The 25,962-nt window shown below is 42.8% G+C and overlaps 1 protein-coding gene across 3 annotated transcripts in view; it reads right to left on the reverse strand.

Moving 5' to 3' along the window:
- The window catches only part of HECW1 (HECT, C2 and WW domain containing E3 ubiquitin protein ligase 1), a 439,971-nt gene that overhangs the window by 85,968 nt on the left and 328,041 nt on the right, over positions 1 to 25,962 (reverse strand). For all 3 annotated transcript variants that reach the window (XM_019483377.2, XM_019483376.2, XM_019483378.2), the window contains 5 exons: positions 21,990 to 23,354; positions 18,242 to 18,343; positions 9,371 to 9,521; positions 2,954 to 3,084; positions 1,639 to 1,760 (listed from right to left, as the gene is read on the reverse strand). In XM_019483377.2, coding sequence (XP_019338922.1) covers positions 1,639 to 1,760; positions 2,954 to 3,084; positions 9,371 to 9,521; positions 18,242 to 18,343; positions 21,990 to 23,354 — 1,871 coding nt within the window. The remainder of the gene's footprint in view (positions 1 to 1,638; positions 1,761 to 2,953; positions 3,085 to 9,370; positions 9,522 to 18,241; positions 18,344 to 21,989; positions 23,355 to 25,962) is intronic.

Genomic DNA, 25,962 nt, shown 5'->3' on the forward strand with positions numbered 1-25,962 from the left:
AAACTTTGTGCCAATGCCACATTATTTGGGGGCCATATTAACTTGCTGAAGACTCTACAATGAAGTCAATGAACTTACTCCAAATTTATGCATATGTAAACAAGGGTGACCTGAGCTAATAATTTTAAACTTCATGATATCTGTATGTTTAAGCTGTTTTCAGCACAAAATTGCAGTAAACCATTTTAATATGGAAATGTGCAGGCATTCCTATCAAGATTGGAATCCCACTGAACTACAACCTGTAAAAACACAGGAGCAGATGTAATCCCCACCCTGAAGATGTTACTATCCAAGAAAGATTTATGACCACCAATCACTAAGGTCCTACCAGACTCCACAGTCAAAGCTATATTATGATCCACTATAAAAGGCCATTTCAGTATCACTTAGCAGTACCAGAGAAATGTGGAATTTCATAGCTTTATCCCTTCAGGGAAATAAAATGTCCATTAAATGAGAGCTTTTCCATTTAGTTCTAACTGCTGGATAATATTTTCCACCTCAAATTTCACTGCTATAATTAATGCTTCTAAATTTTAATTGGAGATTGTGGTTAAAATATTATATCTGTGTTAAACCTAAAGTTATGGGCAACATTATTTTTACACAAGTGGAATTTGTATGACTGCTTTGACAGATGTTTGGACAGGCTATTCTGGCACTCATAGCAGAGTTAGCTCAAAATAAAGACATTCCATGGTCTTGGTTATATTAGTGACATAGGAAGCTGGGACTCAACCGTCTCTGAGATATCCCTGGCACCAACTACAACTTGTGTCAAGACAGCTCATGAAGGTCTTTACTTTCCTTCATCTTTGGAGAGAAAACCCATCAGTACTAGGAAGTAATGATCTCCAAGAGGTTCAGGAATGATATCTGGATGTTTACCTAAACACCATCCAAACAAGATTTGGATATTGTAGAGGACTGGGATTGAAATCTCAGGAAAACAGGATCTTCTTGTGAGATTTCTCAGATTTCCTGCACCTAGTTGGACTGAAATTAACACTTCTCCCCTGTGTGTTGGTTTTCAGACTAATTGCAGGTTGGAAGTACACTCTATTCCAGTAAGGGGAAAAAAGCTACCTAAACTTTTCCAAACTTTAAAAAAGTCTGTAGTTTGGGTTTCCTGAAGGTTTAGTTCAGTTCTTATCTTGCCTGAAAGACTTGCTTCATTTCTAGTCTGTATTTCCTCACTGCAAGGCCAGCTGTTCTTTGTGTGCACAAATAGCACAGGGTACAAGAAAACTTCCTTCTGTCCCTGCACAGCACAACAGGGCTTCCTGCATTCCTAAGCCAGATGTTCCAAAAGGGGTCAGATAAAGATTGCATTATAACTCCATAACTCCACCTTCTCCAAAACCAGATAGTAGAACTGGTTAAATATATAAAGGGAGAGTGCTGCCCCTTCTCAATGGAAATCAGAAGTGGCAGCAAGCTTGCATTGTATGACAGGCAGCCACAGGTTGCCAGTGGGGTAGTGTGGCCATGCTACACACAATCTGGACTACACCGTGTGAAAAATAATTGAGTCCTGAGCCAGGTAATTTATTAAGCAGTCACTGTGCAAGCTTCTAAAAGTACTCATGTGATTTTGAAGAGAGGAGTGTGACATAGTGAATTATAGATCCTTACATAGTTTGCATGCAACACAGTGAAAAATTCAGGGTTGGTAATGAACTTCACAGCTGGAGACTGCAGGAGCAAGGTGATTTTTTGAGAATTCACTGGAGAAAGGGATCCTTCTCGCCTAATTTCTGAAAACAAAAGCAAAGCAAATGATGTATAAACACAGCAGAAAATAACTTAAAAATAATGCAAGCTCCTCCAGCACCACTGTCTTGACACCCTCTTACATCCCTTCCCTGTGCCCATTGCTTGATTCTATGAATTAAACGAATCTATTGTTACAAGGTGACAATATGAAAATAGCACTGTCCTGCCCAACACATCTGCTCTCTTTATGGTTTAGTCTTATTTGCTCATTTAGTGATAAATGTTTTTCTTATGATTAGTTTTGCAGAGCCAATGCACCTATAGAAGTAAGAGCTGTACGCTTTCCTATTGGCAATAACCTCTGGACCACATTCATTGATGTCTATTAATCAAAGTAATCATGCCAATCGTGCCAGTTTACTCCAATTGAAGATCTGGTTCCATACTGTCAGCTAAGTTCTGAATGTGAAATCTCTCATACTGTTAATTTTAGAACAGAAAGAACATGAAACATTTTAAACTCTAGTCTCAATTTGTACCACTGCTGCTTTTAAACTAGAATCACATTTTAACTTGTCACCTGAACAAATCTGAGGGCTAGAGGGAGAGGAGAAGGACGGGAAGTGCCATGTGCCAGAGTGTCTTACTTGACCATTAGTTTAATGTGGGGGGAATCTCAAAGACCCCAGCTGCTGCTGCCACAGCACTGGATCTCTGCATCCCACCTGCTGCTGCTGCATAGGCTCCCCATAGGCCACCATTCTGGCATCCCCTTGACATTGGAACCGTGGGCTGTTGGTGTTTGCCCCACTCTAGTTATGCTACTAAATCCAATATATTACAAGTAATATAAGCAGTAATGTAATACAGTTTCTACCTCGGATAACAACTTGCAGGTGGGATCTGATATAATTACTCCCACGGGAGCAGTTCACCTAAACTGAATCCAATAATTTGTATAATAAATGAAGGAAAGGTATGGATGACTATTGTGTCCAATGTGATTGATTAATACACTGATTTCTCGGAGAAAAGATGCAAAGATTCAAGAGAATAACAATAGACAAACCTGAATATTTAATCATGTTTTTTTAAAGCACTGATTACATGTTAACTTAATGTTGTCATTCCTCTTCAAGGAGACATTAAAGGAGAGAAAACCCTGTGGCCAGTCAGCCTCTCTCCCAGAATGCTACCTACTGTCTCACCCTGCTAAAAGTTGGCTCTCTCCTACCTGAGCTTGGCTGGGATGGTTCTGCCTCAGAATCACTTCCTCCTCCAGTGGGGAGCCTTTCCACCCTGTTGTTGGTGACAGCATCATCTTCTGTCCTTTCTGTCGCAATAGTTCGCTGAATGTTTTGGTACCTGTGTATTTTAAGTAAAAGGAACAACATGCTTTAGCTATAAATCTTAAAGTGGAAGAACCGCACAGAGCATTTTGCTATTCACAGAAATGACTTTCTAAGTTCTTAACAATCACAGAAAAAGAGCATTTTTGAACAACTCAAATAGAACTAAAACTGAATTAGCTGTCAAGCACCAAGGAGCCTGACTCTCCTCCTGCCTTGTATCTGTGGAGTCATTGACACATAGTGCTAATCATTAGGTTGGAATAGTGGCATCATGTACCTAGTTCCCTTCAGGTAAAAGTCTACACAAGGTGCAAGATAGTGAAGAATCACATCCCAGTTTCTCATGTTAAGATAACCAATCAAGTAGGTAATCATCCTGTGAGATATTGCATCCTCAACTTCCAGTGCTTTTGGGGGAAGGGGATTGTAAAATTCAACACTTTACAGAAAGATGGGTCCATAAGGACTACTATTAATATTTTTTTTACTAATAATTATTATTATTTGTATTTCTTATAGCATTGCATAGACGCTGGAATGGTGAGCCAGCTGTTAAACAGGAATATTGGAGGGGAGAGAGAATCTCATGTCTAATCTTTAAGTTTATAACCAGGACTGAAACTTGATTTCTGATGCTGTATAAGACTATGGTAAGATCTCAAAGATATTTGATAGAAAACTTTTTTAAACAATGTTACAGTCCTCTTCTTTGTTAATTAACTTTAACTAATGTTCACCCTACTGTGATGCTGTAATTTTTGATTTTCAGTAACACTCAGTGTCCACAGTGGGTCAGATCCTCACTAGGTGGAAACTAGCATGGGTCCACTGACTGTATGTGATCTGGCCCAAAGGTCCAGTGATCTTTCACTTTCTTGCTTGCTACCTTCTATCCTTCATCTGTTTGCCTCCAGGCTCACACAGAGCATTCCCTCCATCTCTTCTCTTGCCAATTTTTTAATGGGCACTCTATTTCAAAGTCTAATTTGGTCAGGGATCTGGCTTTAATATCTCTATGTACTAGGGATCTTTGAAGTCAAGTAGTTTAGACCTTGGTTTTACATCCAATCCAAAAGACAGAACCTCCGGGAGCATAGTGCCTCTACATTATGAAAAACAGCTGAAAGTTTAATGGATTTATGCTTGACTTGCACAATAGTTTGAATTTCTCCCAGTATTCAATGTATTCCTTTAAGGTAGCTTTTAATAGCTCAATAAATAACATAGTTAGCATGGGTTAAAAAAAGAAAAAGGAAATGGGGTATTTTTTTGTTTTTAGATGAACATGTGCCTTACCAGTATGTTATTATAGTAGATTTCACAGCAACATTAATTTACCTTAACTTTCCCCCTCCACTTTAATGACAAGCTTTTTAATTTTTTATTCACTTAACTGCAGGCTAACGGAGTAAACTTTCCACTCTAGTACTGCAGGAATTTAACAACACCCTCAAGCAAAAGCAGAGTAGGAAAAAGTAGCTCAAATATTTGAAGGTTTATATATATAAACCTTCACATACATATATGTTAACTTTAGTTTCAATGTAATTAGATGGTAGAAAATCCCCTGCTGGCAAACTTTACACAGTAGTGTTAGCTGTATGCCAACAAACAGCTACTTTTTTGAGTTCTGATGCTATAAAACAGTCTTATACAAATACCAGAAAATGTCAAAATAACTGAAGAAAACCCTGAAAGGGCAAAAGTTATGGGAATACCCTTGAAAATCTCAGTCTCTTTACCAAGTGATCTGTCAAGGAAAAACCATGTTAGATGCTGTTTTAAGGGCCCTATTGTTATTTACTGTGTCTTTTATTACTATTGATTTTTTTTTTTGTAAAGACAAGTCAGGTTACACAAATGTTACACGGTTTAGTCAGAATTGAAGTGGAGTGTTATCATGTCACAAAACTGGATGAACCGTGGCTGTTAATGTTTCATTAACATGAAAGAAAGACAAGGAGTACTATAGCACACTAGGGAGACTCTTTGTGTTTGAAGTAGGGCTGTTTATTTGCAGCACATCCAAACTCTGGGACCTGATCCTGCATTCCTTTCACACCCAAAAAGTCCATTAAAGCCAATGAGAAGCTCTGAGTACACAAAGAACACAGAATTAGGCCCTTGGGCTGGAGTATGCACAACTCCTGGCTTTCCTGCAGTTATATTTCCAATACTTTGCGGTTTTGGCTGGAAATATCAAGCCTTCCTTGTGATATTTTGGCATTTCCACTCCCTGGCCCAAATGAAACCAGGAAGTGGAAAAGTGAACTCATTTGTTTGAAAAGAAAGTCGACTCTGCTTTTTCAAACCGCAGAATGGTTTCAAGTTTTATTCTGTTTGAGTTTGGGGCAAAAGTTCAGGTTGATTTTAATTATGTCAGCCAAGGTCTTTGCATGCTATTGCCTTGCCTAAACATGATTTTCAAGTACAATCACTGAAAACTATTTCAGGTAATGCAGTTTGAAACATAATGGCAAAACAATATTTAAATTATTGTGTAAAATCATATTCCAGCCTAAGTAGAAGTTTTCAAATACCAGTTAAGAAAAAATATATATTTCCTCCAAACCGGCAATCAAGATTGATCGAATTTTCTTTAGAACTGATCTTGAATCCTGTTTCAGGGGAAGGCTAATTTTTTTAGGCCATAAAATGCCAGGTTGCTAACACTAGAACTGCTTCCCATCCTGGAATATGTGGCTTGATTAAGCTTATTGCAATGGTCAGTATGAATCCCTTTTGCTGGAAGCTTAGGAAATATCCATAACTACCCACACAAACGTCAGCATGGCAAGAGGAGTCCCCCTAAAGACCTGGTGGTCTATTCAGCATTTTTAGTTAATGGAGCTCTTTTGCAGAGATTAGAGAATTACCAGATGGCTTTTTTGTGCTAAGAAACCATGGGATTCGACAATTACTCAGTTCATAATGTGCTTAGTCTCCACTGGGAATCAAGCGAGGAGAAAAACGCTGCTAATGAAAATCCCCTCCATGTCTCACTACATGTCTGGATGTTTGGCTGCTAAAAATAACACCCACATACAAAAGCCACAAAATACACTGCATTGTTTTAAATCATTAACAATTCAAATCCTAATTCATGCTCAGATAGCAACAAAGGATATGGATCACTATTGTCAACAAGGGGGGGGGGGGATGGACGGACATTGAACCAGGGTTGTCCAACTTCTGAGTAGTTGAATGTTGCAGGCCCCCTGCCTCATGGCCCTTGGGGCCATGCCCCCTGGGCTGTATGCTGAGTGGGTTGCTTGCCCCCTGGGCTGCATGTTACAGCATGTAGGGCTCTCCACGTCATGCTGTCACTGGCTGCCCCCCACTGTGTTGCACCAGTGCCCCAGTGCTGCATGGGGGCTCCACGTTCCTCTGAACCCCTGGTCCACAGGTTCTCATGACCACACATGTTGCACCATGCTGCCCCGTCCCCAGAGGCAGGGGCAGGCTGCGGAAACAGGAGGCTGACTGGGGAGCCCTGAAATTCCAGTGGCACCAGTAGGAGAGTGATGGGGGGAGCAGCACCCAGACTGGGAGCCTGGGGGCTACAGGTTAACATTTCGGGGACTGCATGTGGCCTGGGGGCTCCCAGCTGGGCAGCCCCAGTTGGAACTGAGGAGGTCATTCACAGCACATCAACAGAACCTAACAAATTACCCATTAACCTGAGTTAACTATCACGACTGTAAATGGCAGTGTGGACATTCACAATCACTTGTGTGGTTCACTCTAGAGCTCAGCCTCAAGGCACCAACACTAGTAGCTGTCTATAATGGAAATTACAACCAGGTGACTTAACTCAGGTTACCTGGGTGCCAATTAAGTTGAACTGAAGCATGACCAAAAGCTCTAATGCACTGCAGTTCTTTGCAGAGAAGTTTTACTGCAAAGAACTTCTAGAAATACCTGCCTTTTTATATGTTAATGTTTAACAGCTTGATACATTCTGAAGAAACATATAATGAAAACAGAGTACAGCAAGTTTTTTCTACTATGAAATCAGAACATGTTTTCTAGTGAAATGTGCCTTCTGTCCCCAGCATGAGAAGTCTGGAAAGAAAAGGAGAACAGCTCCTCACGGATGCGTTTGTGGTTGTGATATATTTGCACACTAAGCATTTTTGGGAAGTTGGCCTGAAGAAACTAGCTAATTCCTCAGTGGCTATCATCTGGGACCTGCTTCTCCCTGCAAAGGATATAGATAGCAACTCCCAGATTAATTTACTGTCAGAGAAAGAAGCAGCTTTGAAGGTCTCTCTCTTTCTCCTTTTAGCATTCTGAAGATCAGTAAATCTGTCTTTCGTGGCATTTTAAACTCTATAATTAGAGGGAAAAATCAGCCTTGCTTGTTTAAATAAGAAACCTTATTATTATAGAAAGCAGGGACAGAGGTTATGAAAACTTTTTCAGAAGTAACTGGGGAAGACTTTTGCTTATCTCCCTTTCTTTCCTCCACTCTTCTCTAGTCAACAGAATCTAAAATACAAGCAGGCCAAGACAATTATGAAAAAATCTGTATGGACAACAGTCAAACACAGATATTGTGCTCAGAGATAAACAGTTAGCAAGATCTCCTCTCTTTTCGATTCTGCCTGCCTCCTTTGGGATTCAGTTCAAGGAAGTGCTACGGGCTCATCTTGCTGCTTAAAAGATTTTGCATTGTCTTTCACTGGGATGCTCATCAATGCTCATCTTTAAACAAGTCTAAATTGATACAGTATAAGAGCCTGTTAGCGCTGCTGGTGTCAGCTGCTATGTGCTGATACTTCCCAACCTGTGAGGTGCACAACTCAGGGGACCACTAGAGCCAGAGGCTTAACAGGGCAGCTTGGCGCCCTGGGCAGCAGTGCTGTATGTTGCGGTGCTGGCTCCTGGCTTCTAGTGGTGAAGCCAGCCCACAACCGCCCAGCTGTTATTCTTCCATTCCTTTCTTCCCTCCCCCTGCAACTAACTTTCTGTTGGGGCTGTTGCCCCAGTTAACCTACCTTGGTTACACTACTGACTGGAGTTAGGACCTGGTAATTCCAAGTGCAAGACCACCAGTAACACCCAACCTGCAGCAAAGGTGGTATTCTACCAGATATAGTTTGGGCAAACCTTGTTTGACTTTCAGGGCATGCCTACAATCCGTCTCTGAGCACACTGAACCCCAACAAATGTTATGTAGCTGTTTGTTGTCTGTTGCCACTCTTGGGCTCTCAGTCTTGGATATGCTCATCATAGGGCATATTCAGTGCTATTCTAATGGCAACTACATGACATTTCTTTCAGGATGTGCTGTGCATGGAGCAGGAACAAGCAGGTAGGATGTTGTCCCCTGCCATCGTTTGACACAATACAGACATCCCTCAAAGTTCTTCTACACTTTGTGTTTACCAAGTTCTTCAACCCTCCATCCTTCTGCACTGTCTTCCAATGTTACCTTAAAATTCCTCCCATTGCTTGCCTATCACATCTCTCCCAGCCAACTTTTTACTTTCTTCTGCTCAAAATACTTTCTTCTGCTTTCTTCTGCTCTTCACCTGCTCAAAATAATCTCCCAGTTTTTGTACATTAAGTTCTCTGCCTTTCTACCTACTCGGATTGCTTCTCCAAACCTAGCACTGCTTCAAAGGGTACCAATGTTAACAGGCACATGTCACTATACTAGCTGCAGATCATATATTTTTAGTTATAATCTCTTTAGTCTTTGTTTTTTTCTAAAAAGAGTGTCCTGTTGTTACATACCACACATTCTTATGCCAATATTCAAGAAATAATATCTAAACGACATAGTATTTTACATTTTGTTAAACCAACCTGAAAGTAGCAGTGAAAACTGTCTCAACTTCCTTATGCTTGACCCTATCACTTTTTTAGGCAAGAATATTGTCATTCACTAACAGAAGGTGCTGACCTGCTTAATGTGATCAAAAACTGTAGCTTCAGATATATTTTAGCTTATTTATATTGAGACCAGGGACAAACAAGCAATTTCTACTAAATTAAGAGAAAAGGGAGGGACTTAACACACATCAGCGACTCCACTATAATTGTTACCCGTGTTTATTCATCTCCCATGGCAAGTGGAAGCAGACAAACAATACAATTATCACAAAGCAGCTGATATGCGGTAAGTCTCTGCCCCTTTTAACTCAGGATAATTTGTTCATTTGTCCATAATTTGGGAGATTTAAGGATACATGGAGGCTCAGATGCTTGGAATAATATTAGAAAAAAATTTACTCATGACTGGGACATTTTTTGATATTGCTGTTTCAGGGTTTTGGTCCAGAATTACTCACCGCCGATTCAGCTGCTCCATTTGCTGGACTGAACCAGATCTGTGTATTCCATCTGGAGTGGCTGCTGCAGTGGGACGCTGCCATGTTGTGGTTCGATTAACATGATCTACATAGAATACCCTTCCATGGCTGTCTATTCGAGCTTCCCAGTCTGGTATTAGAAAAAAAAGGGAAAGATAAAACCATCAGTTTGAGAATTTCAGAAAAGCTTGTTGTTGGTGACAATCACATGAACACATATATTGTGTGTGCATGTGCATAATGTGTGTGTGTGTGTGTGTATACATATATATATGTACTATCTTCATATACATAAAACATTTCTTCACATACAATCCATAATCAACCTGTGATGTTCACTACTGCTGGCCATCAATTATGAGTGAAACAACAGTGGTTTTTTTCTTAAAGAGGCTTAGATAATTTTGTGATCAACAATAACATTTACGCTTTTGCTTCTTGAACCGAGCAATCAAATTGCATGCTTCAAAAAGTAAGAATTCCCTCATACAACCCCCATAAACAGCACTGGACAAACTGTGGATGGGACAGTTATGAGAAACTAGCCACTGATTAAGCAGGATGCTAGAGTTGGTGGACCAATGATCTGATCAACCTTAGCAACTCCTATCTTCACTTTTTTTGTTATATTTCATGATAACTGTGATGTGTTCCTCTGTTATACATATAGCAGCTTTTAGAGGGATAATATAACGTACAGTCTAAAGTCCTAAAACTTGTCACAGCCTGGTTTGACATATTTGCAGAAATCTGTGAACACGCTTTTTTAAAAATCTGCTAAGAATTAGATAGCTGTGGAAGTTGACAGCATCATATCGAGCCTGGTACCACTATGCTCCCAATTGCCACTATGTACGAGTTGGCCGTGAGCATAACTAATGCTCTGTCCGCCTGATAGCTGCTTGTTGGTCTGTGTGAAATGAGTTGGTGTTTAAATGCATCAGCAGCAGTGATAATGCTAGGAAAACTGCTAGGAGCAAAAGGAAAGTTAAGGAGTGAGTGAGCTGAATTTTACTTTAAAGCACTTAGCATTTCTTGAGTCAAATGGTATAAATTTAATTTGTTACCTATATATTTGGTTACAAAATATATCAGCTGATAACCAGGGATCCAGGTTTTCTGTTTCCTGCAGATTTTCCCCTTAAAGGTGAAAAATGTGGATTTTCCTCCTTGAAGTGGGAAACCACAGGCTTCCCCCTTTGGAAACAGCTCTCCGCAGGCTGACAGAGTTCCAGCCTGCAATGAGCAGCTAGCAAAAAGGGTTCCTGTGCAGCCCCTGGGAATTATTTAATGGGTTTAGAGGCCTGCTACTGGCCCTGCAGGGAAATGGTGGGGAAAAGAAACCTGGTGACAGGCAGGGCAAGCAGGATGGGGGAGGGGAGAGAGAAGAGGAGAGGAAGTAGGAGGGGGATGCAGAAGGGACCACCCAGGGGACCAGGTAGGTCTGTCCCTGCCAGCTTTTAGCCCCTGCCAAGGGGGGACTGCTGTTGCCTGCCTGTTGCCCACATGCAAGTTCACAGCCTGCCACAGTCCCCACCCCACTACCCCATCTTGCTGCTCCCAGGAACTCGCTGCCCAGATGGTTCCAGGTGGTAGGCATGTCAAAGTGCTCAGGACTGACAGTGCACGGGCTGGGCTGGGCTAGCGCGGTTCATCCTGGCAGAGCGGCTCTGGGATCTGCAGTGGGGACAGGCAGTGGTGGCCCTGGGCAGTACTCAGGGGCTGGCCAGAACTGCAATGAAGCTGCAGCTGTCAGGGGCAACCCTGCTCTGCCAGGACATGCTGCACCCACTGCTGCCATCTGGAACCATTTGGGCAGTGAGTGCCCAGGAGCAGTGGGGCAGGGGTTGTGGGGTGGGGATAGCAGTGGCCCAGGGACTTGCTGGGAGAAGGAGTGGGGGAAAGAGGGAGGGGCAGCAGGATGGGGAAACAGCAAGGGCCACCCACAGGACCAAGTGGGTCTGCCCCAACTGCCTTTTAGCCCCCATCAACTGGGGACTGCACCCCTACCCCTTCTGCCTCCCCACTGGCTTGCCTGCTGCCAGGCTTGCCTTGGCCAGGGAACAGCAAGATGTGGGATACACAGGGAAAATGGCAGAACTCGGGGAGGTGGGGGAGCACTGTGGCTTGGGAGTGATGGGCAATGGCATGGGCAGGGAATCAGCATGTCACGGCTGTACAGCACCACAAAGCAAGGGGGTGGGGGACAACCACAGCTGGACCCGTGTTCTGGTGTAGGGGGGGAGCTGCTGCCAGGAGGGAGAGAGTAGGGGATAGGCAGGGGCTGCAGGTAGGGAGTGAGGGGCACTGGCAGGACTGGGGGGGCTTTGGCTTGGCACTGAGGGGTACCAGCATGTCAGGGCTGCTCAGTACCACAAAACACCTGACGGGACAGATGCAGCTGGACCTGTGTCCTGGCGGGTGAAGAGGGCAGAGGGAGCTCTGGTTTTCCATGATAAAAAACAAAAATCAAATGGCAAAATATATAAGTATTTATAATTTATTTTATTATAATGATTGAGGCATTGTTATGTTTCCAAATTGCTTTAAACTGGTAAATATATAAAAAACCCGTTGTATTCAACTAATATTTCTATATACAGTGGTGTTTCATTTAAATTGCGAATAAACACAGATTTTGGGGGTGTTCATCAGATTATTTTGGATTTTTTAACAGAGAAAACCAAGATCCCTGCTGATGGCATATCAACTATGCATTATACATGTACACAATATTGTATTTTTTATATTACACACACACACACACACACACACACACACACTGTGTGCATAGCCCCTCTCCAAGAGTGGTAAGGCAGTTGACTCAATTTTTTTGTCTGCGTCTCAATGATCAGCTGGAAAGAACCTGGGTTCTTTGTGCACCTTCTCTCCTACCTTCCAAGAGCAACTGTGTTTTCCCAGCCTGTATTTAGAAGCCACTCTCAGCAGCCAACTCCCTTTCCCTGAAAAATATCCTTGCCTCAGCTGAGTTCAAGTCCCAGACATGTGTAGGCTGTCCCTGGGCCTGCAGCTGGTTGCCTTGGTGTATCCACTTGGCTCCTTGTCTAGCCTCTACAGCAGGCGTGGGCAATTATTTTGGATGGAAGGCCACTTACCGAGTTTTGGCAAGCCATCGAGGGCCACAAGATAGGCAGCCAGGGGCAGATAAATATTAATTTTCTCAATTTTTTAGGGGCCCCATGGGCTGGAATGGCTTGGTGGGCTGCATCTGGCCCGCGAGTCGCATTTTGCCCACCCCTGCTCTATAGGCTGTTCATGTTTCAGGCACCTGAAAAGGTGGACTTTGGTGGTGGGGGTTTGTGTCCTTTTCCTCTCTAAAGGTTCCATAATAGAAAGGGCTATAAGCACACGCACAGTTTTTGTTTAAACTGGTTTTACATGCATGCACGCACATGTGCACACACAAACAAACACATACTGTGTCTTCTACTGCAGTGGGGTTTTTTGGCCGTGTACCCTTTACCTGCAAAATACTGGTGCTCATACCCAATGCATCCAACATGTGTCTGCATGATTATTACTCACTGCACGCTGACCAATCAGAAGCTCCACCATCATTATTAAAATTTAGACATGTACCCCTTGGCAAAATGGCACAATACCTCCAGAAGTATGCATATTCCCATTTGAAAATCACTGTACTATTGCATAGTCTTAGGGACAATGCTTTCTATGCCTCTCACAGCTTAATTCCTGTATACTTCCCCACCCCCGTCTGCCTGTCAGCCCTTTGATGTTCCAAGCACAAGAACAAGGATTGGCGAAGATAATGTCCAAAATACAAAATAATGAGAAACTGCAGAGAAAAGGCAAAGGCCAGCCAGCAACCAGCACCCCAAGCTGGACCATGGAAGTGACAAGCTGAACCAAATCAGAATTCAATGGATATTTAATGGATCCTAGGCAATGACGTGCCCTCCATTCAAGCCAGCTTAGAGTCACTCTCAAAAGGTGCTGGTCAGGGACTGTTTGGCAATACTAAGAAATATAGGCTCACACAAAGTATTCCTGCTTTCCTCTACAATTACCCAAACACACATATGTTCATGCCTCAGGAAAAACACTATCACACAGTATAGACTAAGTCAGGTGTCTCCCCGCGAACCCAACCATGCACAACACTGCCTGAAGAGAGTATGCAACAATGTGCCTGTGGTCATATGCATGGTAACACAATGTCTAAGCAGAAAGTATTACAGTCAAACACTAGGCCTGTACGAAGGAGCAAGTATTTGCTTAAGATTCAGATTCGGCCGATTTGGAGGGATAGTGATTTGATTCAGTGATTCAAATCACTGTCCCGATTCAATTCGGCTGATTCTAATCTGGAGATTCGGCGCTGATTCAGAGATTGGGCCATGGACTAAACAGGCAGGAGTACTTGACCATGCTGGACACAGCTGCCTCCAGCTGGTAAGTCTGTTGTGGTGGGCAGAGGGGGGAGGGAAGGGGCGTGGACGGGGGGCAGATCAATGCCCCCACAGCAAGGAAGGGATTGGGGCTGGGACAATCTGCCCAATCAGGCAGATAAGTAACTTGGGATAGGGAGGCAGCTTGGCAGGATAGGGGGGAGCTGAAATGTCCATGTAGGAATTAATTGGTCTGGGTGGAGGTTAGTGGGCCCAGGGTAGGGGCTGAGGGGCTAAAAATACCCTGGTCTGGGTTAGGGGTAGGAACAGCACAGATGGCGCAAGTGGCTGTGCTTTGCCAGCCCCAGGGCTGGATGTCCTGCTGTCAGCATTTCTTGCTTACATATATATGCAAGGCACTACTGGGAGGCTGCTTGTATACTAGAATGCATGGATACCTGTGCTTTGTGGCCACAGCTCCTGAAACAACCAATCTTGTTTGAGTGTTCCTTAGCTGCAGTGGCACTTCTGCACTACTGAAAGTCACATGTGAGGGATACTAAGAACAGATGGTCTTTCCTGGGCCAGCTGGAAACACTTGATGATCTGCAAACCATGGCACACACTACTGTGTGTGCCATGGCAGGATATGCAGGTTTTGGGTGTATTTATTTCCTTCCCACATAGTATTATCCACACTCCAGGGAACGAGTGTTTGAAACTGCATATAGTACAGGATTTGCAGCAAGACAAATGGGGAGTTGCACAGATAAATGGACAGATTGACATATGAACTAATACAGGCAGAGGACCCTGAATTACAGCCCTTTAAGCAACTCCAGTGGCAAAAAGGATCCATAAAAAACCCCCTCAGCTGTGAGTTTCTCCAGGCAGCGTAAGACAGTGGACCTATACCAACCTCCCTTATACACTCCAGAATTGTATCTCTGGGAGATGACAGAGAGATGCTACAGTATACTGCACTCCAGATGGTCCTTGGGTTAGCTCATATGTTATGGCTGGCCTTAATAACAAGCCAGATGAGTCCCTGGCACATCCACAATCCTCCAGAGACAAAAACTCCTTGCACCTCTTCCTTTCCCTGCCTTAAATTAACCTTTGGATTAGGACAGCTCGAGACCAAATATATTTCTTAACCTGAGTTGTATACCATTCCCACCCTTTAAAAAAACCACACACATGCATACATACATTGTGATGTGTCTATTAACACTGTCACTGGACCATATAAATGCTACAAAGCACCCATCAACCTGGTGTGTGCTTTCGAATCTTGCATTCATCACACAACTTCACTGTGTATATACAAAATTCTGTTAAAATCTATATGATCCCAAAATAAAATTTCTAGCCAAGACTGCCCAAATAAAATAAATGTTTAGGCCATATAGCTTTAGGGCTAAGATGAAACAAAACCATTAAGAAAATCACTGAAAGGAGAAATCCACTTCATCTGTTAAATGTACATGACTTAGAAAATATACCTTTTAAAACTTTCTACCTTGGGCTAAGATTTGTTATGTAAAGTAACAGAAGCATGGACTTTGGCAAGGGCAGAGTTAACGCATGGTCAATAGGGCTGTGCGAAACTTTGGTCACTGATTCGATTCAACAGAGATTCGGCCTGTTTTGGCGATCAAATCTCCGAATTGGAATTGAATCCGGAGATCCTTTAATCTCTCCAAATCAAACAGGAACCCTCCGAATCGATTCGGAGAGATTTGACGATTTGGACATAGGCACAGCTTTAACTATTTTTTCTACATACCTCAAGGTACCAGGTGGCTCGTGAAAGCTGTGATGCTGGGGCGGATAGAGCATCCCACAGGAGCACAGGGGGTGGGGGGGCCTCCAGTGCGCTCAGCAGCAGATCCGGAAGTGGACCAGAAGCACTTCTGGGTCCACTGGGGAGCACAGAGGAGCACACAGGGGGGCCCCTCTGTGCCCCCCCGGTTCGGCAACTGGTGTCTCCTGGGTCTGGGGGGGCACCCGAGGTCACCACATGGCTGATTGCTGAGCCAGGGGGGCCCCCAGCACACTCAGTGATGGACATGAGTTCACCACTGAGCACTTGGGGGGTGGGGGGGAGCTCCCCCGTGTTCCTGTGGGATGCTCCATCTGCCCCAGCATCTCAGCATTCATGAGCCATGCCTGATACCTTGAGCTATGTTGAAAAAACATTTAAAGCTGTGTCTATGGCCAAATCGCTGTTTCTCTGAATCAGCATTGAATCTTCAGATTCGGATTAGGCCGACTTGAATCAGGGATGGTGATCTGAATCAGTGAATCAAATGACTGTCCCTGATTCGGGCCGAATCCAAATTGAATATGGCCCATTTCACACACCCCTAATGGTCAAGATTGTGCCTGTATAGTAACTTATCTTCAATCATAACAGTGGACAGATGCTAGTGTCCCTGCATGATTTAAAATGTATAGCTTATTTCTCACTCAGCTTTTGTATGAGATTTATTTTATAAAATAGATGTATTCAGGTAGAATGCACTCCACTTTTATTACAACGTTACATACCTATACTAAACTAAAAACAGATAAATAGATATGACTCTAAGATCACGTAATTGTACTCTTTTTTGTGTAGATTAAACCCTATCGTAACTGCCTGCATTAAGATCAACACTAAAAATACTTGTCTTTTGAAGATGTTAAAGTGGTGGAATGTATTAACCATCCATAGAAGAAAACTTGAATGTCTCTAACTAGTATACAGATTTTGGGTAAGCTTTGTTTGTAAGTATCAACAATCATAGTGAAAGACTTCTCCCATTCACAAAGCAGTGAAGTAAGATTAGGAGGAAGAGAAATATTTGCCTCTTGCACGGGTAACTTACTATTTCATCATTCACTGGCAGACCACAGGGTGACCTTAATAACCCTTCATGTAGTAGAGAGGAGTAGAAGCATTCATTTCTACTTCGTAACCAATGCCGGCACCCGAGACGATTCTCAGTTTATGGAGTACTGACAACTTGGTTGGTAAATGATGAATTATTTATTATGGACACAGTAGGCCAAATAACTGTTTGTATTTAGGTTTAGAAAAAAGTAAACGGCTTATTTTTAAGCCTAGTTTCTTCTTAAAGTGCTGAGAAGTTCACACTATTAAATCATGTATGACACTTGAGAGGTGATAGTGTTGCAGGGCAGACAGTGCACTCTGCTGGCCGATTAATGCTAATGCAAAAAGCTGAGCATTCCTCTAAGAAGTGATGACATTTTACCCAGTAAAGTCCAGATGTGTATCAGTACAGAAGCATAAAAAAACAAGTGGATGAAGAAAGCTACTAGTCCATTAGCTCATTATTTTGCTTCCGAGTGGCAGCCCTCACCCATCTATACGTATAGATTGTGATGTCCAGTGTAATCCTGCTATATGGAACTCAATTCATTATCTAATGCAGTTAGTGTTAAATAATCTAGATTGTGAGCTACCCTCTCCCCATCTTCCACTATTATCACTTTCATTTGCTATTGATACCTCCATTGATTTTCAAAAGGTAATTTTCACTTTGTTGGGGCTGTTCCCCCACTACAAGTAAGGTTGATAGGTAAGGATTTACTTAATTTACAATTTTGCGGCTTTTGCAGAAACCACAAAAGCTGCAATTGTCCACAAAACCAATTACAAAAAAGCTAATAAAATAAAAATGCTGGCTCCCTAGTGGGAGCCAGTATTCCTTGCTGCCTTGCAGCCTGTTTGGGAGGGGAAGTTGCTGGCTGGTGGGGCAGCACAAAGGGCAGCCAGCAGCCAAGATGGTGCCCCCCCCCTTGTCCCTCCTCCCGCCCCGCCCCGACCTCCCCGCTAATCAGTGGCAAGGCACAAGGTTGCACAAAGGGCAGCCACCAGCAGCCAAGCTGGCAGCGGCCTCCTCCTCCCTCATTCCCACCCCAGAGCCTCTCTGCCAATCAAGGGGCGGGGCTGCCAGGAAATGCCCATGAAATTGGCTCTTCATGCCACGACCAAGCCATGCAAATCCCTTTGTCTGGCCATGAGTAAAGTAGGTCCCTATAGACAGGACAGAAAAAGCATCCAAAACACTCTTTGAAGCTGACGTTAGGCATACAACAACTGAAAGGCAAACTTTAAAGAATACTTTGCCTGAGAGCCTTGTACCCGAGGACCTCAAAACACTTTACAAATATTCAGTAGTTCAGTCTCACAATGTACCTGTGAGACTGGGAAGTATTATTACCCGTTTGTGTTGACGGGCAAAGAGAGATGCAGTACAATAAAATGACTTGCCTGACGTAACATCCCTACCTCTAAAATAGGGACCAATTCCATGTAATAAAAGCTCAGATTGATTAATTGGGTTTAGGATGCAGCGGGGGCAGGATTGCAAGGAAAGATGGGTTGTTAAGAAAGACATACTGACCTGTATGCTGTTTAGATTAACAGGAAAGGTTGAAAAAAGAAATTAAAAAAACTAAAGCTTACTTGGTGGAAGAGGCTCATCGATAGTTGGATAGTGATGGTGATCAGGCCTCAGGGAAGGAAGCTGGCTGACTGGCTGAGAATTATGGAGTAAAGGACAATCACCTAAGGACAAGATATTCAAGATATTCATAGTCATTCATTGTTTTAGCAAAGTGGTTTAAAATGCACTACTGTAAAACAAGAGACTAAAAACTTTTTTTTTTAAAAATAAAAAAGAGGGTAGGCAGCAGGCTGGCGCATTAGCTGCTTGAGTTATTCATATTTCCTGACACTACCGTAACAACAACTTACATGGCAAGGAATTATTAAAATAATGCAGTCAAGGTTCTTGGCCTTGAATACACAGTAAGAAATGGGCCAGATCCTGGTCTCATTTACTCTAGATTGACCCCAGTGTAAGTGAAAGGAGAATCAGGCTTGATCTCTGAGAAGTACTTTATAAGCACTATCAAACGGAAGTTCCTGCAGAAGACTGGAAGGAGCATGCATAATCCTGGGTCTAATTTTGGATTTGCTCCCTCTGACTCTGAGTGGCTTAGTGCCACTTTCTGAAACTTTGTTTGCTATTATGAAAACTTTCTTTGGAGCAAATCTGTGTGTGCATGCATGGGTCCGTGCGCATGCACGTGCATGCGTGTGCAAGAACTGGAGCACCAGGATTTTGCAGCCCCTGCCATGCAGGGAGTCATTCTTCTTGAGGCTTGAAAACAAGACTCTGAACAGTTCAAAATTCAAACCATCAAGTTGCAGTGGTAGGTAGGGTAATGAGGAAAGGACCAGAAACACTTAGGAGACAGTGGGGGTAGGGAAGAGGGCAAAGATAGTAAGACACAGGAAGGGACCTGAGATAAAGAAGAGGGAGACTTGAGATACAGAAAGGGAAGAAGAAGAAGAAGTAGCAGAGGAAGAAGAGGATGAGACATACAATAGACAGGGGCAGAAGGAGATTTTTTTTTTTTGAGTGAAAAATAAATGAAATCTATTTGTATTTTCATCCTAGTGTTCTGATCATATGCACATGCTACTTAAGATTCACTCAGCATTTAAAATTGACCCAAAACCCCTTGAGGAACTACAAACTCATTGTGGGGAGGAAGCATTGCTTTTGTTAGAACTGAAGGTGAGCATGGGGAACCCATAACTGAGAAAGTCCTGGGTTCTAGAGTTCAGTGAATATTTACTCCAATCCTGTCCTTTTTTAAAATCTGGGAGATTCAGAATTATTATCCCAACTGCTGACTGATTTTTCAAGCTGTATGACAATGGTTGTCTACTAAAACCTGACCATATATTACATGGTATTTATAAAACGCAACAGAGACCCATGTAAGTTAAAAAACAAAAAAGTAATGTTAATGGCCATGACATCACCAGAAAATTATATAAATATATTTTAAAAGAAAAATAGGACAGGACTACGCCAATGATCTAAATTCCATATAGGCTGACTGGCTTAGCTACCTTTAAGGTAAAAATCTTGGGATGCTAATACTGAGTTATTTTTTTTAATTTGTATATCTTGTCATCAATCTGCACATTAAAAGTAAAGTTATCTTAAACATCTTTTTTATTTTAACAGGTAATTGACAGACTATAAATATTAAAAGGAAAGGCAGAAAGCTATTTTATGTATGAATTTACGCAGGTGTTATTCTTGTAAACATTTTGCAACATCTAACAGTATGAAAAATGACGTGATAAAATTAGATAGAAAAATACACACACTCCTGTGTTCTCTGGTGATATCACAGCCCTCCTAAATGTCTTAATTAAAGTTACTAATGTGTGCATGGACCCATCTCACAGTTGCATGTGCCCCTTCTTTGTACAGAAGACAGAATTATTTTAAGATATTATTCAGTGCTGTAAATAAATATGTGGTAGGTTTAAAATATGTTGTTACTACAGTTACGTCACCAACTACCAGATTATCTATCTACATTTCTTTACTTACCTCGCCACAATTGACTCCCCCTAGTCAAGTTAGTTACGCCAAGCCAGTTGAAGCATAGTAGTGTCAGTCACCTGGATGGATGGAGGTGACCATATCTACTGTACTTGTAATAGCCACCAAATAAATGAAACAATGTAATCAACTGTTGAAACATCTGAGCCAATATAAAAAAAATACTTTGAACTAACCATTCATCCTGTCTCTCCTATGTATTTGTTCTCTACTAGTGAATGCAGAGCTATGATGAACATTCTACAATGCCCTTTAAATATACCACAGGGCCACCCCCCACAAACTTGAAACAGCATATCGGAGCACCAATGAATCCATTTACTATAGGACACAAACTCTGTTTTATCTTGCTTTGTATGCACACACACAACCTTAAATAAACAAACAAAAAGGGACGCACATGCACACATGAACACATAAATACCATCTGTATTCAAAAAATGCCTCATCTGCAGCTAAGAATGACCCCATTCCTGGGTGTTCCTCTTGTCTCTATTACTGTATAGTTCTTGGAATGTTTACTTTTTGAGATACATCCTGCACACTACAGATAAAATAATTAATGGTCTGCAATATATAAATGTGCCCTTGTCTGGTATATCCAGCCCCAGCTGGAAGACTCCAATGTAAGGAGATCATCCGGTAGCATAATGGTTCTGTTGTAGCTGGGGTGTGACTGGATGGTAGGAAGCATGGTTGGGGTCTTTGAGAGATACTCAGCTATGTTACTCTCTCAGAGACACTTTGAGTTGGTGTATCTCAAATTAAGGGGCAGCTATCTCGGGCCTGGAGAATACAAAGGCTACCTTTGCAACCTCTCTCCTTTGACTTTGCTGAATACTCCCTGGCTGTAGCTGAGGAGCTATGCCTTTACCTTGTCTACCTGAAAAAAAAACAGTGAACAGCTGAAGAAGACACAAAAGACCAAATTCATCACTACTGTAACTCCACTGAAGGAAAATGAGTTAACACTTGGGATGAATTTAGCACAAGGCATTTAAAGGTTCAGACAAAAATATACTTAAACAACTATGAAAACAGACAACAGTACCTCTCTAAGCAATATACTGTAGAGAAGGATATGGAGATGGAAACTGCATTTGATATATTTATGCTCCTCAAGCACCCAAGGGGGGAAAAATCTAGGCTAGGATGTTCTGCAACCTGTGAAATCTAATTTTGGTGAATTTCAATGGCCAGCCCTAGAAAACTGGGCATGTTACAAGAAGTTGGCTTCAATCATAACTAGAAAATACTGACACTTCTTTATGTGTATGGACGTGCACAGATATAACAAACATACACATGCTGAGCCAGACCCTCAGCAAACTGGAATATCAGTCTCAAGAGGAACTTCAGTCTCAGGAGGAGAATCTGCCTGTTCATGTGCACACACAGGTCTTCTTCATTGCTTGTAAAACACATGGTAGCACATCAGATTTGTTATACCAAAAGATCCCCAGGAAGAAAGGGACAGATTGGTGGATTGGTGTTCCTAATTTTCATGTTATGTAGCTACTTGGGCTCGACTTGATTCATTAATATAAATCATTATAATATCTAAAAGGAACTGATTATATAAATACTCATTTTATGATTTTTTTTTTCCTGTACAGTCTCAGTTATCCAACCCTCTCTGATACCTGGCACAGGTCACATTTCCAACATATCTGTTAATGGCACTGTGAACTCCCTTGCTTCTCTGCAACCTCGATTATCTGATGTCCTCTGTGACATCCAGATGATCAAGGTTGTTCAGGGTATTGATTCTCAAGTTCTAACCTTCTCTTCTGCTGCTTGGACCTGCTACTGGGGTGTCTAGGTTTTCTGTGCCTCTTTGTGGATTTCCACCATGAGCTAGGAGTTCATCTGGCCACTGGGCGGAGCCATCCACTTGCTCCCTTTCCAGTTCTGGGCTTTGCACTGAATCTGGCACTGACTCAAAAGCACTGTTTTCCTCTTCCTCATCATCCTGCGAGGAAAAGACTGTGCTCTCAGAAATCTTTGCACTGTCAACAGAAGAGAAACGGGTATGGCTGGAAAAGCGATTGTTACTGTCGTAACAGGAAGTGCTGTAACATGAGGTGCTGTAACAGGAAGTGCTGTAACACGAGGTGCTGTAGCAGGATGGACTGTAGCAGGAGGTGTCGCACGTATCACATTCGTGGTCCCCATTCGGCCGGGGACTCAATTCACTCTCACTCTCTGTCCTGATATGTTCCCCATCCAGTAGCTGCCCATTTAAATCTGAGAGGTGTTCAACGGAGGTGCTGCGGGGCATGGTGCCCCTGCTGAAATTTTCTTCCGCTTCATTTTCAGGAGGGGGGTCCGCTGCCACCGTCTCAGTCTCACTCACCACATCTTTCTCTGATACGTCCTTGACTGTCGACTCTTCATCATTCTCACCCCTGCCACCCTGCTCCTCCTCCCCATCACTGCTCATCTGTGCTGAGGGAAGACTGTGGAGCAGATTGTGGATCCGGATGTAGTGCGTACGAGGGGTTTCTGGCTCACCGCAAGCTGAAGCAATCACGGTTTCAAGTTCAGAAACAGGCAGGGAGCATGGCCGATTTTTCCTCTTCATTGTGGTTCTTAACTGCAGCTTGTTGTCTTCCTCCTCCTGGGCTGCAGCCCCTTCCTCATCCTGACTCTTCTCTACGTCCTTGACAGCTTGAACATCTGCACTCACCTCCTCAATATCTAGGGCTTCTAAGATTTCATCATCTCCCTGAGTAACAGAATTGATTTCGTTATTTTCCCTAACTTCAGTCTCAGGAGGAGAAGTGCAAGCCATCAGAGCCAATTGCTCAGTGAGGTCCATGGCACTCAGGGAAGGCAGCACTTCTCCTGGGATGGATTCCAAAGGCTCAGTAGCATCTGCTGGCATGGCATCAACCTCCCCATTTCCTGTTAGCTCTTCATTTAAGCTGTCATGGTTGACTTCCCAAGGTGATCTGACAGCCCCAAGGCTATCGACATTGACACTGTTCACATTGCATCCGTTTAGCTGCTCTGGAGCTGCACTTTCTGAGGTCACTGTGCTGGTGCATGGAGGCTCACCGAGGCTTTCCTCTGGGGTGTTGTTCATAGGGCTTTCCTGCACATCAGCTGGCTCAGGATCCGCACTGATGGAGACCTCTTCATCATCTGTAGGCAACAAAAAAAGGAGTTACTCCTCTAACAAGAGAGTCATTTACTGAATCAGGGGCAGAGATAACAGCGTGGTTGCGGGAGAGTAGGCATCCACAGAAATCTGAGGAAATTAAACTCATACATTACACTGTTAAACGGTTGGATGACTGAATTGTTATTGAGACTGAGTACTTTTCACTAGGAGACTGCTATTGAGACTGACTGCCCACTCTGTAGTGGGTATGTATAAAGTAGGGGCCTAATCATAGTCATATACTGTATGTATAATATTGCCCTCTCTGCTACCTGTTCTGGGAGAACTCCTTTCTGGGAATCCTCACCCAGTATACTTCTTGATAAGAAGGGTTCACTTCTTGTTTCCAGCTTCCCTTGATATGACTCCTGCTACCATTCACTACTCAATACTTCTCCAGAGAAAGGAACTTAGTCCTACTTCCACTTCTACTGCATGCAACTGGGCAGAAAGACATCCTCATGCACACACATGCACCCACACACAAGACCATTCTTTGACCTTACTCTCTTCCATGTCACCTTCTCGTAGGTGGATACCCCATATGTGATGTAAAACAAAGAATCATAGAAAAACAGTTCTGGAAGGGACCTCAGGAGGTCATCTAGTACCCCCTGTTCAAGGCAGAAGCATCCTTATCCAAACCATCCCATACAAGTGCATGTCTAGCCTATTCTTAAAATGACACAGGCAACCTTGTCACACAACAACAAGGTACATCATCCAAAACAGCAGGAACACCTTAACCTGCCATAGGTAAAGCAGGGAGATGAGGACACTTAATGTGCTGTTGCTGTGAAAGTTGTTAAAATATACCCAAAAGATCCAAGGAAGAGGACCACGTCCCTGCTGCAAAAACTCACACAGTCTGTGCTGATCTGACTGTGGGATAAAATGCTTTCCTGACTCCAAATGTGGTGATTAATCTGCCCCTGAACAGTAGGACAACACCTTCTAACCCTATTACATGGCTTCTCACTGTCAACAACTCCTTCCGACTGTTAATAAATCTGTTCTCCTCCAAAGCAAATGCTTGTGGCCTTAGGGTATTCTATTATGAAGAAGCAAATAAGAGTCCCCAATTCTCGCACAGAAACTGACACTCAAAGAGGGCACTGTTATTATATACTCTCATGTTCATAGCAAAAGTGAGTCAAGAAAAAGGGGAAGTGTCACAAATATTCACAAAAATATGCTCTCTTTCAAAATTACAAAGTTTTCAAATGGCTCTACTATTATTAGTTAATATTCTATTCATAAGATGCTTAAACCTAGAGGCCTTCATACAACCAATACAATACATGCATCCAAAAAATAAAATACTTGTATTGGTTAATTAACTATGCACTATAAAAGGGCAGGTCCTCTTGGAAATTTGAGATCCAGCAGAATGATAACAGCTCCTTCTGCTGTCTGAGGATTTCCCTCCTCCTCTCTCTCCTGTGGTATATCATTTTGCTGTCACTGTTCATTTGAACCCTTTTATAAGCTGGAGAAGACCTTTAAATCCCACTGACAATGAAGATGAACACAAGACCTAGGTCACTCAAAAATTCTGTTTACTGTATGGATAGAAACTGGTATGCCTGAGGCAGGACAGAAGACCGGACATATTATGGTCAGAAACTGTGAGTGTTGCTATATTTGTCCTGTCCAGGGGGATCAATGTCTAATGAGAATCCCTGCTGATCTTCATGAGGGCCCAGATGCTGAAACACTTGGAGAATTTTTCACTTCTGTGCTCTCCAGATATTGATGTGATAAATTCTTAGTTGTGAACAATGTGGAAATCAATACATAAGGAAAGAGCATGTTTACAAAAGGTGGCTCCTGATCAATTTTTTTTAATGACTTAACATTGTGTCTAGGAATATATGAGCTGTGCAACACAGAACTAAACCCCACCTCGGTCTGCCCCGACGAGGGTGGATCTAAAGCGTATCTGACATACTTGAGACAGACAGGAGATTAGACACAATATGGTCAGAAATCGTATGTGGTGCTATATTTGTCCAGGGTGAAAAGCATGTAGGCGTATTGGAGGATTCATGAAGCAGGTGCCTGGGACAAAGGGAACCCTAACTTTAACTCCTCTTCCCTGTCCCCCTCTCTTCCTAAGGGATTAAAGCCAGCAGAGGAGAGTCTTGATTACTGGTCAGGCCAGCAACAAGTTACTCCATACTATGGGAGCAAGGGCACAGCAAGAGGGAAATGGTGACTCATATGGCACTTTTACATGTGCTCTGGGGGTGGGGGGCTGCACTTCAATTAGAGTGGCTCCAAGAGCTGCTCTAATTAAAGTGCTGCAGCGTCTCATATATCAGCATCCCTGAGCTTAGAAATGGCAGCAGGGATGCCTGAACTAAAACTTGCTTGATGAGCTTTAGTTCAAGCATCTCTGAAGTGCAGGGACACTGATATATGAGACATGGGAGGCTGCTGGAGCACAGTAACTATCACTGCAGACTTGATTAATCTGTAATTGTTGAGCAGCTCATATACACACCCGCATAATGCTCACAGCTATGTTTAAAGGTCTAATGTAGACTTAAAGAAATTCATGCCTCTGTGAAGAAAAGAATATAAATC

The sequence above is a fragment of the Alligator mississippiensis genome, chromosome 5 (assembly GCF_030867095.1).
Source record: "Alligator mississippiensis isolate rAllMis1 chromosome 5, rAllMis1, whole genome shotgun sequence".
Classification (NCBI taxonomy): Eukaryota; Metazoa; Chordata; order Crocodylia; family Alligatoridae; genus Alligator; species Alligator mississippiensis.